The 13,682-nt window shown below is 42.8% G+C and overlaps 1 protein-coding gene across 8 annotated transcripts in view; it reads left to right on the forward strand.

The window, feature by feature from the left end:
• The first annotated feature begins 3,892 nt into the window (after positions 1-3,892).
• Positions 3,893-13,682, forward strand: part of LOC111081473 (proton-associated sugar transporter A) — a 235,664-nt gene continuing 225,874 nt past the window's right edge. For 2 of the 8 annotated variants that reach the window (XM_041594721.1, XM_041594719.1), the window contains exon 1: positions 4,077-4,274. In XM_041594721.1, coding sequence (XP_041450655.1) covers positions 4,175-4,274 — 100 coding nt within the window. In that variant the 5' untranslated portion in view covers positions 4,077-4,174. Of the gene's footprint in view, positions 4,275-13,682 lie in introns of all 8 variants that reach the window. The other 6 variants (XM_041594724.1, XM_041594723.1, XM_041594725.1 and 3 more) reach the window with 6 other exon arrangements.

The following is a 13,682-nucleotide window of genomic DNA, read 5'->3' on the forward strand; positions in this document are numbered from 1 at the left end:
AGCAATAGTTCAACAGAAAGTTCAAGAGTACAATAAGAGTTACGTTGATACAAAGCGACATAGACCCAGAGTATATTCTATTGATGATTATATTATGATTAGAAATTTCAACTCACAACCAGGAACGTCCAGTAAACTATCTCCAGTTCAAGGGACCGTATAGAATTTCAAAAGTTTTAGATAACGATAGGTATGTTGTGCAATATATAGAAGGATTCCAACAAACTCAAATCCCCTATTCAGGAATATGGGCTGTCCACAATATTAAACCATGGGTCTATGATCAAAATGTACACAAAGAATAAAATGATGAAGAAAATGTAAACAATGAATTAAATGATGAAGAAAATGTAAATATTGAATTAGGTGATTAAGAAAATGTAAATATTGGATTTGACAATGAAGAAAATGTAAATAATGAATTAGATGATGAAGAAAATGTAAATAATGAGTTAGATGATGAAGAAGATGTAAGTAATCAACAAAATGTAAATATTGAATTATATAAAAAAGAAAATTTATATAATGAATCATCACATAATGAAGAGAATGTAAATGTAAAGTTAGAAAATGAAAATGTAAATGATGAACATGAACATGAAATCAATTTAAATAAGAATGATGAGGATGTAGCTGATTCACGGTATAAGATAATAGCAAGCGAAATTTAAAGAAAAAATTCAAGAAAAAAAAAGGTTGAGAAAAATGGCTGAGAGCAGCATAATAACAAGAAACATGGCAAAGAGAATCAGGAGATCCTCACTGTGAGGATAGGCCGAATTGTAGCAGTACTATCCCCTAATACCACTGTACAAATATATATTACTAACAATTAAGAACACTCCCTGCAGTTCCAAAAGTCAATTTTCACTCGTGATTCATTCGGTGAATCACTCATGGCATGTCCTCTGCCGCTGGTGACTCACTGGTGAAACTCCAGATGATATTTGTATGGACATATCCGCTTTTGTCACTCGTGAAACTTCATATGAAATTTTCACTGAATTTTCTAGTGATTTCACCGGTGGCTTATACGTATAAGCCATGAGTGAAATCACTCGGGACATGCCTCGAGTGATTTCACTGGGGAAACTTCCGAAAATGTCACTCGTGACTCATTCGAAATGTCCCATATAAAATCACTCGTGACTCTTTTGAAATGTCCTATATGAAATCACCTGATAATTTCATATGTGAAAGCCACCCAAAAATTTCTTTAAACACTTCATTCAAATAAAAGTAAATATATTTATTTTACACAGATTTTCTAGATTTTTCGTTGATTTAATTATTTTTAATTATCTGTAGGGCCTTCCTTAACCGACTCGATCGGGTTAATGAGCACCAATGCTCCTGAAATGATAAAAAAAAAATATATATATTTAGCCATGGAAGGTAATATTTTCTGAACTAACTTCTGAGTTATGTTCTGATTTTTATAAAGCAATACACATACAGTAGGCACACATATTATTCGGACACCCTTGTCACTCTAGTTTAAACACCTATAACTCGGCGTACGGTTAAGTTAAACATAAAAAGTTAATTTTATATCAAAGATCAACAAATCTACTATCCGTTCACAAAAAAATATTTACATTTTCTACTATGGTATCCTTATAAAAATTAACTAAAGCAAAAAAGTCACTTTTTGACGCAGATAAATTATTCGGACAGTCTTTAGGTTCTTCAAGTAATATTTGAATATTACAGCTACACATTCATTCTTAATGATGTCTATAAGTCCTCGGCACACCTTTTCCCCAAAGTTTTTGGTGACCTATGCATTAATATTGACCCACTAAACAAGCAGAGCCATTTTTAAGGATTCTTTCGATGAAATTTTTGGTGTTCGTATCCTTTTTTCCAAATTTCTGCAAACATGCTTTATGGAACTTAAGTCAGGTAACTGGAGCTGAGTTTTCAGCTGGTTGAAGTGGGAAATGAGCAAGATTTGATCAAATAAAGATGCATTTTTTCGGAATTTTTTTGGCTGGTACAAGATGGCCTTTGGAATATGCCCAAATTTAATGGCACATGGATGCAATTTGTCACTCAAACTATCATTGTACATATCCTTGTCAATTTTGCCATCAATGAAAACCATTCGTACAGCTCCAGCTGCACCTATACACCCACAAACCACTATGCTACCTTCGCCATGCCTTACAGTTGGTACCCGATTTGTCTCATGGCTTAATTTACTTTTCGCAAGGTCCATCAATCCAAAATATGTCCTATTTGAATTCACCCGTTAAATCACATACTCCAGAAATGAATTTGGCTTTGTGTTCCTCCAAAAGTCTTGCGAAAAGTAAATTAAGCTCGCAACCTTTCGAAAGGTATTTTTTGTTAATTTTTTCCATATTTTAGGTTTGGTTAACGAATTTTAGCTCCAAAGTCTCTCCATAGATTTTAATGAGCGATACCTTAAAGTCAAAATTTCGTAAAAAATACCGCACAAAAATCATAATTTTTTCATTTCAATGCTTTATATTTCCCAGACGGTAAGCTGTAATCACAAAGTGTTTGGGCTTAACTTCTAGCTGTTTTAATTATCTTTTCAAAATAGCAAAGCGCTACCTCTGAAAAAAACTTTAAAAAAAATACTAGTTTTCAAAAATTCTTTAAAAAAAAGTTCTGCCATAGAAAAAATCAAATATCATCAAACCATTTCTAAGCCCGAAATCTTTAAGAAAAAGTTCGTTTTGTTCCTTGAGGAAAAATCGTGTTGACTAGTGTAATCGGTTTTTCTCCCCACATCCCTTTGAGGAGACGAAATGCGCGAGAGTAGAAGAGTTAGGGTCAAATGCAGGTGCAGAAAACTAAAAATATGAGAGAGAGGGAAATCTATGGACATCTGCTTCTCTTTCTTACGAGTCAGCTTCGATCTGCAGCAGTTGAAGCTGGTCAGAATTTCATGCTGACGTCGACGTCGCTGCCTTTGTCGACGTCGAGCCCGAACAATTTTTCCTATGACACTTTCATGACGTGACAGCCAGAGCTGCAGGGCTGTAATTATGCTCTCAGCACCAACACATATAGAGATACTCTCAATGCAGAGAAAAAGAAGGAGAAACGAAAAGAATAAAATGAAGAGCGAGATCAGTTTTGGATCGAGCAGAAACGAGAAAGCACGCGTTGTGAAATGCTGTCCAGACTAAAAATGTACATTTTTTTTGAATTCTCAATAAGTTATACGCTCAACAATTTATATATTGACTGAGTACGGGTATAAGTAGAGTCTCGTCAGCAGAAGCGACTCACACGTTCCTTCTTAGCTATTTTGAAATTATAAAAGTACATCTTTGAACAATCAAATGTTTTATATCATATAAGAAAAATATTCAAAACTCATTGCGAAAACTCATATTAATGAAACTGCGAAATGAACGCTGAGATAATTTAAGCTTGGAAGGAGTTAGTCTTAGTTCGAATTTTGTTTGTTAAATTGTTAAGAAAAATAAAAACGCTCGGAGTTCTGTAGCACCGCTGAAATTTTTACGCGAAAATCCTCTGCACGGATTTCCATTTCGCTCGGGATTTCTGTGGCACCTCTGATTTGTTAAATTATTTATACTTGGTGAAATCTTTTTGTCAATGATAATACCCTACCTGAGGAAAAGAACGAACGAAGGGTATCAAATGCTTCGGCCTCGAAACAAACCTTCCCCTCCTGTTCTCTTTGACGATACAAACACAAGCGTACAGAAAGTTTGGAACGTTTTTTTTTCCAAGCCGTTACCGCTCACTGTAGTTGTTGCCTATGCAAATATATGTATATATTTACGTACGTATTTGTATTATGCTTTTATACGAGTATGTATACTGTTTGTAAGTATACTGGAACAGCTTAAAGTTTCACAACGTTAACGCATGCTCGCTAAAATTTGTTGGAAAGGTCACGTTCGAATACGAAAATGTCTCAGTTCTTATAAATTAGTTACAACAGAGTGCACTTACACATGAACAGGCAACTGTGTTGGCTTCACTTACGTGTGTTATTTTTATTGACAAATTCGTGAAACCATAAAAGATTTTAGTGCAGAATTAAAATTACTGAATTAATATAAGCTTCGTTACACTATGGAAAAGTTACACCAGTATCAGGGAATAACAGGGCGCTTTCATCAATTAAGGGACAATATTAAAGAATTTTACCAAGACTTTGGTAATGAAGATTCGACTAATATACTACAAAGAGCTAAACAAACCGCTTTGGGGCAGCTTAAAGGAAACACAAGTGCCAATAAGGATTACTCACACATATTCAGGTAATCAAATTAAATTGTTCAATTAAGGTTCTTAAGGGTAAGGTTCAACTAGGTTCGCCCAGAGACTATAAGAGCTAGAGCAACAAAATTGTGTGTTCAGACTCAGTGGATATCACACTGCTACAAGTGCATTTCAAAATTTCGCCTCGCCCCTTTTCGCCCTTTCCACAGTTTCGTAGAGAATGACCATATCTACCAGATTGGTGAATCTGGTTCAGATCATTATTATAGCCAGAATGAAGAAATTAATGTGCAGTGGGTACCCCCACCCCATCCAGGACAAAATATTAAGTTTAAGTGATTTTCTTAAATTTTTGTAAAAAGGTCAAAACTGAGTACATGCGAGCTGTTTTGGTTTTCTATTTTTCTCTCTATGAAAGCTTCCCATCTGTTTCTGTTATTTTCTAAGAATAAAGTAATTGATATATGAAAAATATTTGGTTTTCTTTGCTTTATTCGTTTAGCTGTTATGGGAGACGAAAGTCGGTGATACTGAGTATATAATCACTTTTGCTCCCCACCGTATATACTGACTGAGTACGGGTATAAAAGAAGAGTCGCGTCCACAGAAGGCACTCACAACGTTCCTTCTTGTTTTTGTTGTGTATTAGTATAATTTCATTCATATCTTTAAAAAACATAGTCATACAAAACATACAATACTAGTTTCATTAAATCATTTCACATCAGCATTTTGAATTTGAATCAAAGCCATATCGCTGCCTTTATTTATATACTTGCAAATGTATTTGATAAATTTTACTGAACTGCAGAATTCAACATTTGGACAAGGCTTTGTAAATTTTCCATTTTGAATGCAAGACGATAAGCGATTCATATCACCTCTTGGGCCATGAATCATGTTTGTGGTATTTATATCGAACAGTAGTTGATCAGTAGACGGATCTGGAATTTTTGCAGAAATTACACTCTCTGTTTCCTTAGAGGGTATTTTTCGACTAACCAAATTAAAATGTGTGCATGAAGTAATACTCGTTTTTTCCGTTCAACTTAATACATCCAGCATTTTGTTTGACTGAATACGTGTAATTTTGTAATAAATCTTATTAAAGACTTAAATGTTTGTTTGATGAATAATTTCAATAATTCATTGTGATGCTTAAGTAGTTCGTACATTCCAACTATGCGGCTGGCTATTGCCGAAGTAAGGCTATTGTAAGCGCAACGAGAATCTACGCGATGAGCGAGTGCGAGATTTATGATTTATGAAGTTTATTTGTAAATGTGCTTCGCTAAACATTGGCAGCAATGAGCCTATTTTGTGGTAAGCTTTTCCTTTGATTTCAAATGTAGAATTGTATTGTTTAACATTTTCCGCAGTATTGTTGATTATTTCTGTTGCTTCAAACGATGTCACTTGGAAGCATCATTTGCATTTGCGAATGGACTAATGTAGCGGCGCCCACGTTTCTGTTCCAATTGTCTTTGCTCATTTCATTCATTTCGTACCTGTTTTGATTGAGATTCATGTAATTGCGACATGCCCTCACGCACTTTTTCGTTATCTTCTTCGATTCGTTTGAATGTTCTTTCTTCTCTACTATGTCTCATGAATATTTTATTATTTGTTCGACGGTGCAACTGGGCCCCCTGGCGTCTTGCTGGCATTGTTCACTGTATAAACAAATATAAACGAGAAGGAACGTGTACCCGTACTCAGTATATACATTTTTGAGCTTTTGTGATTAATGTAGAATTTAAAAAAGCAACTGAAAATTCATTTCTTCATTCTGGCTAAAAATACTATCCGATCTGATTCAGATTCGGTAATCTGGTAGAGAGGTCATTCTCTACGATACTGCGTTTTTAGTTTTATCGTATATTTAAAATTGTGCCTGCCACAGATTTTCGTCCTTTGTGTTGGCGGAATGCGGAAGGCGAAATTTTGAAATACACTTGTAGCAGTACGCAGATATGAGTCTGGAAACAAAACAAAACAGCCGACAAACAAAACGGACGGACGGACAGACAGACATGGCTCTATCGACTCGGCTATTTATGGGGTCGGAAACGTGTTCTTCTCTGCGTTACACACATCCACTTTTACCACAAATTTAATATACCCCTTAACTCTTTTTGAGTACGGCTGTAAAAAAGTAATCTATCGGGAAAAAGTCGGTTCTGTTCGAATCGGAAATAAAAAGTTAAATTTTGTCGAGTATTGTAATTTTGCGAAAAGTAATGAAAAATAAAGATTGTAATTTTGTTAAATGTACAATAAAGTTTTTTGAACACATACATTTTAAATAAAGAATTCGATTTACCTCATGTCCTAATACCAAAATTATTAATCCATAAAGCTCACACAAAACCTTCTTAATGATAAAGTATCTGACTTTAGGTTGGGCCCCAATTTTTTTTTTTGCACCGGGACCCTTTCTTACCGAGCTACGCCACTGCGTTTAGTTAGCTTGTGTTGGAATGGAAAATAGCTAATATCTTCTTAAAGGTTCAATTGTAGTAATCGTATTTTCTTTTGTTTGTTTGCTGAACATTGCAACTATTTTTTCGTCCAGTCCAATGCTTGGCCAAATATGGCCTTTTTTATATCTCGCTTAAAATTGAAAATAGTGAAAAATTACGTTTCTTTAAAAGGTTAGGTTAGGTTAACCCAGACGCCCCTCACGGGGCCACGCATAGGCCAATATGGCCCTTAGTTGTCCGGATGGGGGTGTATGAACCTTTCGAAAATATTTATGAAGTTTTGAAGTCCTTAAGAATCGAAGTGTTTTTGGCAAAGGCTAGCAGTTCCCCTGGCGTCCTTTTGGAGGCATCTTCCAGTGATGCCAGTACCGGGGCGCCCAGGTATATTCTCCTAGCCCTTGAGAGAGCCGGGCAGTTGCAGATGAGATGTTCCAGGGTTTCAGTTGCCCCGGATTCCTCGCATTTCCTGCAGTTGCCACTGTTGGTGATGCCTAGTTTGACAGCATGTGCCGCGGCCAGACAGTGACCTGTGAGTATTCCCACCAACATTCTGCAGTCCTTCCGTGGGAGGTGCAGTATGTAGTGGCTGAGTTTCCTATTGCGCTCCTTGCACATGGTTTTTGAGGTTCTACAGGTGGTGGTTCTGCTCCAACTGCTTCTTGCCTGTGTGTCGGCCCGTTTCTCTAAATCGCTTTGGAGCGTTCTAAGGGAGACAGGCACGTTTTCAGTTCTGTCGTTTGCTAGCCCGACGCCGTCCTTAGCCAGACCGTCCGCCATCTCGTTGCCATCGATGCCTTGGTGGCTGGGAACCCAGTACATCCGCACTGACTTTGTCGTGCTTAGGATATCTAGTGCCTCCCTGCTTGCCAAGACATTTCTGGAACTGACCGCCGACGACTGCATGGATCTTATCGCCGCCTGGCTGTCCACGAACAGGTTGATCACGTCGTGTGGACGATCCGTAGACTGAGCAGCCTCTGCCGCTTTCCGTATGGCGAAGACTTCCGCCTGGAATATGCTGCATTGGTCCGGTAGCTTATAGGACAGCCTTATCTCAGGGTCTGTACAGTATATGCCTGCTCCTACTCCTCCTTCCATCTTGGAGCCGTCAGTATAGATGTTAAGGTGTTGAGTCTGGTCCCGACCCCTTTTCCAATCGTCGGGTCCCATGTATGAGGTTGTATTTACATCCAGGCCAGTTTGGGGGTTCATGTAGTCAGATATACTGGTCATGTCTCGGCCAATTGAACTGTGCCCGAATCCTTGTAGAGACATATTGCCTGATGCTACTAAGCGTTGTGCCGCCTTTCCTTCAGTCAGTTGAGCGTGGATGTCCAGGGGGTCGATTCCGATTATGGTTTCGAGAGCTTTTGTCGGGGTTTACCCCAGCGCCCCGTAATGCAGAGCAGTGCTTGCCGCTGGGTCCTTTCCATAAGCTTATTGTGCGTCTTCTTTTCTGTCGCTTGCCACCACACTAAGACTCCGTACAGCAGAGTCGGTCGCACCACCGAGGTGTAGATCCAGTGCATTAGAGCAGGTGACAGGCCCCATATGCTGCTAAGCATCTTCTTGGATGCGTATAGCGCAATGGTGGCCTTCTTCACCCTTTCCACTACATTGGGCCTCCATGCCAGCTTGCTATCCAGTACTATGCCGAGGTATTTGACTTGTGCTTTCGGGGTCAGCCTGGTTTTATCAATTTTCAAGGGGATCCATGCCGGTACCTTGTATCTCTTGTCCGCGTTGATACTGAGTCCTACTTTTCCTGCCCACTCACATATCTCCCTGAGTGTGGATTCCATTATGGAGCTGAGGGTCGATGGACATACTCCCGTAATAATTATGCTTATGTCATCTGCATAGGCTGTTATTTTTGGGGCTCTCCTCTCGAATCTCTTTATTAAGTCGTCGACCACCAGGTTCCACAGGAGGGGCGACAGGACCCCACCTTGTGGTGTGCCTCTTTGAGCCCCCCCTCACCATGGAAGCGGTGCCCCACTCTGATTGCACCCGTCTGCAACTTAGAAGGTTCTTTATCCAGAGGTTGATTGCGGGATGTGTGTTGGTCGCTTCTAGGCGGTCCATAATAGCGTTCGTGGTGACGTTGTTGAATGCTCCGGATATGTCTACGAACACTCCTAGAGCATACTTTTTATTATGGAGGGCTCTCTCGATGGTGGCTACTAGCGAGTGCAGTGCCGTCTCTACCGATTTCCCTTTGGTGTGGGCATGCTGGTTGGTTGACATCAGTCTCCCTACATCATTCCTGATGTGTAGATCCAGCAGCTTTTCTAGTGTTTTGAGTAGAAAGGATGTAAGGCTTATCGGTCTATAATCCTTGGGGCTCATATGGCTGCACTTTCCTGCCTTTGGAAGGAAGACAATCCTCGAGGTCCTCCATTGGATAGGGATATAGCCTGTGCTCAGGCAAGCTGAGTATATTGCAGAGAGCCATGGGGTGATCACGTCTTTGGTCACCTGTACCATGGCTGGGAATATACCGTCTAGTCCAGGTGCTTTTGTACCCGCAAAGGAGTCTATAGCCCAGTGGATTTTCTTAGACGATATGAGACCTGTTGGGGGATGCTCTTCCTCAGTTACTAGGTCCTGATGCGTTGTAGCGTCAGCAACCTCGGTGCATCCTGGGAAGTGAGCTTCCATTAGTGCTGTTAGGGCTTCTTCACTGCCCTCAGTCCACTGTCCATTGTTTCGCTTGAGCTGACTCTGTATGGTAGGTTGCTTTGATAGCAGCTTCCGGAGTCTAGACGTTTCTGGGACTTTCTCGATATTGGAGCAGAAGTTCCTCCACGAGTTTCTTTGTGCCCTGCGTATTTGATTCTTGTACTCCCTGAGTAGGATTTTGTATTCCTCATTGATTATCTCCTCGTTCGCCTGTTTGGCGATTTTGAAGAATTCTTTGAGGTTGTTTCTTTGAAGCAATAAGTCCCGGTTCCACCAGAGTGGTTTGGTCCTCTTTTTCGTTCTCGAGGGTGGGCATGATGCGTGGTACGCATCCAGTAGTTCCTTGGACAGGGTCTCTAGGGACGTTTCTATGTCTTCCGGGGATTTCACTGTGCCCGGGCGAGTCGCGAGCTTCGAAGTAACTGTTTTTTTAAACTTTTCCCAGTTTGTGTTCCGGGGGTTTCTATAAACAGTTATCTTCGGAGAGTGTTTAAATTCGCACTTGAATTGAATGTACTTGTGGTCTGAGAAGGATGGTCTTTCAAGGACTCTCCAGCCAGATACCAAAGTACTCTTTCCCGTTACGAGTGTTAGATCTAGTACGTTGGACGAGGTGGGACCTACGAAGGTGTGTTCCTCCCCTACGTTTGCTACATCTAGGTTAGTTGATAGTATGAAGTCTAGAAGTGACTCAGCTCTGTCGTTGATGTCGGGGCTTCCCCACACGCTGTGGTGGGCATTGGCGTCTGAAGTTGCTGGTCTTTCGGGCTGGCATCCGCCACCAGACTCCTTAGCTCTTCCGGTGGAGCTGGCCTGTCGTGTGCCATATAGCAGGAAGCGACCATAAGGTGCTTTTCCTCGCTTTCTAGCATCACAGCAGTCAGGTCATCAGTTCTGTAATGAGACAAAAGGTAAGCATGGATGCCCTTCCGTACGAGTACGGCGGTTCTGGTCCTGCTTACCGATTGTGAGTGGAAAAGGTTGTAGTTGGAGGACTTTAGTCCGGCCACAGCGTTGCCAGAGGCAATCCATGGCTCCTGGACCAGAGCTATGTCGACGGGCCCTTGCTTCATGGCGATGAGGAGCTCCGTCGACGCGAGCTTGCTTTTATGTAGGTTGAGCTGCAGCACCCTCACTGACATGGGAGGCTGGCTCAACTACACTCGACGGGTTGACTATTATTGTCAGGTCTCCGTCCTCCTCCTCTTCGGAGTCGTCCAGCGCCATACCCTGAGCGGCCTCCACGATGGACTCCAGACCGAGGTCCTTCTCCATCTCGTCTACCTGCAGGTTGTGCGTGTCCTTGTCTTTGGGGTGGCGCTTTTTGAGGCGGAGGTATACGCTACCCATGCCCCACGCCATCTTCCCGAATCTGGGGTACAGCAGGTCCTCTGCCTCCTTCCTGATTTAGAGGATCGCACTCTGGGCCCCGTTGTGTAGTGGGCTCCCAATGTGCAAGATCCTCCAGTTCGCCGTTGGCACGTCTGGGTTCTGCCGCTGTAGCAGCCTCAGCGCACGGTCTCCTTGGATTGCGATGGGGAAGAGTACCTTCGCCTTTGGTATGGACGGGATTAGCTCCCTGTCCACAACCTCCAGTCTGGCCCCCTCCCACATCGCCTCCATTTGGCAGACCGTTTGCGTCAGCCATTTGAGTGTGGGGTCGTCCATACATTTCAGTATTTCGACCCCGTTAAGCCAGCCAGCACCATCGAACGTGGTCATGGGGGCTGTTGGGTCCTCCTCCATTCTTCCGAACAGCGACTCTACGAGCTGCGCGTGCACCATCTTCCACCGCGCCTCCGTCATCTTGCCATTCCCATCGCTCCGGTCAACGAGTGCCACGATCAGGTGTCGTTTGGTCACCTCATTGACCTTCGCCTTGGATTTGGGCTTCTTTGCCGTTTTGGGTGGAGGTCCCACCCCCTTGGGCCCGCGTTGCCGCTTGCTCGCCGGAGTGTCCTTACTGACGCTCTCGGTCGAGCGTTGCCTTTTGGTGGCGAGAATCTCCTCCACCTTGTTGGCAAATTCCACCTTCGTCGGTTTCATTTGCGGCATTTGTGCAAAGTGTAGGTGGCCCTCCTCTACCTTCTGCTCGGCCCAGGCTAGCTTGGACTTCTCCTCTTGGGAGATGTCTTCTCTGCCTTGGAGCCGGCTTCGGATTTTGAGCGCCGCCTTATATTGGGCCTTAGCCTTTATCCCCTCCCTAAAACGCATCGGCCCTTCCCTACGCAGGGAGCTGGAACCTGGTTCAGGCGAGCGGAGAAGGCTATCTTCCTCCGTCTTGCTGACCGAGACTCGCTCTCCAGGTCCGAGTCTGTCTCGACTAAGGCACCTGTGCGGCTCAGCTTGGAGTGAGTCCGTTTTGTGGCAGTAGCATTGCAACTGACATGACCTGCTCCCGCCATATCAGAGGTGTGACCGCTGGCGACACGCAGAGAGGATTGCTCCTCCCCGTGCCCGCCGGTGGTAGCAGTCACGCTTTCCACCGACGTTTGGGTTGACATCCCAACCCGTGTTTGACCATCTGTCCGCTCCATACTAGGCCCGAAGGTCCATACGTAGTTGATGTTTATCGGGGGAACCACCCCCTAGCGTTTTATGCCTACCCGCCAGGCACCTCCATCCATGGCCATGGTTCAGTTCCCCCAAATTTTTGGTCGGGAGGACCTGGATCCGGCCTTGGCTAGACACTGCATTACCCCGGACAGAGCAAGCGAGAGTGCATTACCCGATCCGGGATAATGCAGTGCCCATTGCCCGGCCGGCACCCTCGGGGTGGGTTCAGCTGGAGGATTTTCGCCGGCCGTTTCTTTAAAAAATCTAATAAAATTATAATCGCAACAAATATTTCCTTTTTTTAATTCATATTTTAAATTTGTCATTAAATTAAGGAAAAAAATTTCTCCTAGCTTGAGTACTTTTAATCTAAAATTTTTTTTCTAAATTAGAAAATGTTGGTTTTAAATAGCTCTCATTACGTTTAGCTGCTCTTTGTCGTAGCTTTTGCCGCCTATCACTCTCTCTCTATCACCTTACTCTCAATAATTGTTCTTTTTCTCACTTATAAGCTGTTACAGCAACCACTCTCATCTTATTTTTACCGATTTCGCCTTAAGCATTGCTCTAAGCATCAGCTCTGCACATTGGTCTGATTTTTATTTGTTTTGAATTGTTTTTTCCTCGAAATAAAAAAATAAAAGACATTAATATGGAATTTGCTGTCGTCTGCGCCAAAAAAACCTGCAAGAAGCAGATCACCCATGACCAGCCCAATATCCCTTGCTGGCTTTTCTGCATTATAGTTGTGCTGTGGAAAACGACATGCGTTTGTTCATGAGGCAGGAACGGAGTGGCTTCAATAGGCTTTAAACAGCAATATGATCGGCTCTTGGCCATTGACACTCAGTTCAGCAGCTTACAGCTGCTGGCTGAGTCTCCGAGGCGCAAGAAGTCTACTCCGCGGACTTGCAAGTGCCGACTGCCTCATGTCCGCCGGCACCCGAAAAACTTACTCCGACCACTCCCTTAGTGCAGCAGTTGATTACGTTTGCTACTCCAAGGGCAACGATCGCTGCTGGGAGCCGAATGCGTCACTTCGGAGAGTATGCAGTTGGAAGTGTCTGCAGCGTCCGTGTCCGTCGAGTCCGCACCCAACTCCTTAACTATCCCATCAGTTTCGCTCCGGATACCACCGGATACAGGCATCATAGGTACTAGGCCTGTGGTGCCAAAACCACTGGTGGGAGTCCCACCAATGCGACAAGTTTTTGTCTCGCGGCTAGACCGTGACCTCATCCAATAATGTGACCGCTTTTATACAAAGCTAAATAGAAGCCGTCGACTTAAAGGTGGAAAAATTTAACTTTTCTTACGCCAGGGAGATATCATCCTTTAAGATAAGCGTCTCGCCGACTCAATTTGACACCATTTGTTCCGCCAAGTTTTGGCCGGAGTATTTGGTAGTCAAAGAGTTTAAGGCTAAGAAAAAGAATAGGCCCCCCATAACTCTTCCCAGAAGTCAGACCAGGGCTCCATCTTTAACCTCATCTTCCACCTCAACTTCTACCCATCCAAAAAACTAACTTCCTCTCTTTTAGTTACCTTAAAGAATGCTAGAGGCTTGCGTAGTACGCTCAGTACTCTTTTTCTTGAGAGTCTCGCATTATCGTTCCATGTTATTGTGTTTACCGAGACCTGGTTAAAGCGGACATCCTTAGTTCCGAATTTTTGGCAGGTCGGTACGCAACTTTAAAAATGACCGTTCGTCTCGACGTGGAGGTG

This window comes from Drosophila obscura, unplaced genomic scaffold, assembly GCF_018151105.1.
Source record: "Drosophila obscura isolate BZ-5 IFL unplaced genomic scaffold, ASM1815110v1 contig_36, whole genome shotgun sequence".
NCBI lineage: Eukaryota > Metazoa > Arthropoda > Insecta > Diptera > Drosophilidae > Drosophila > Drosophila obscura.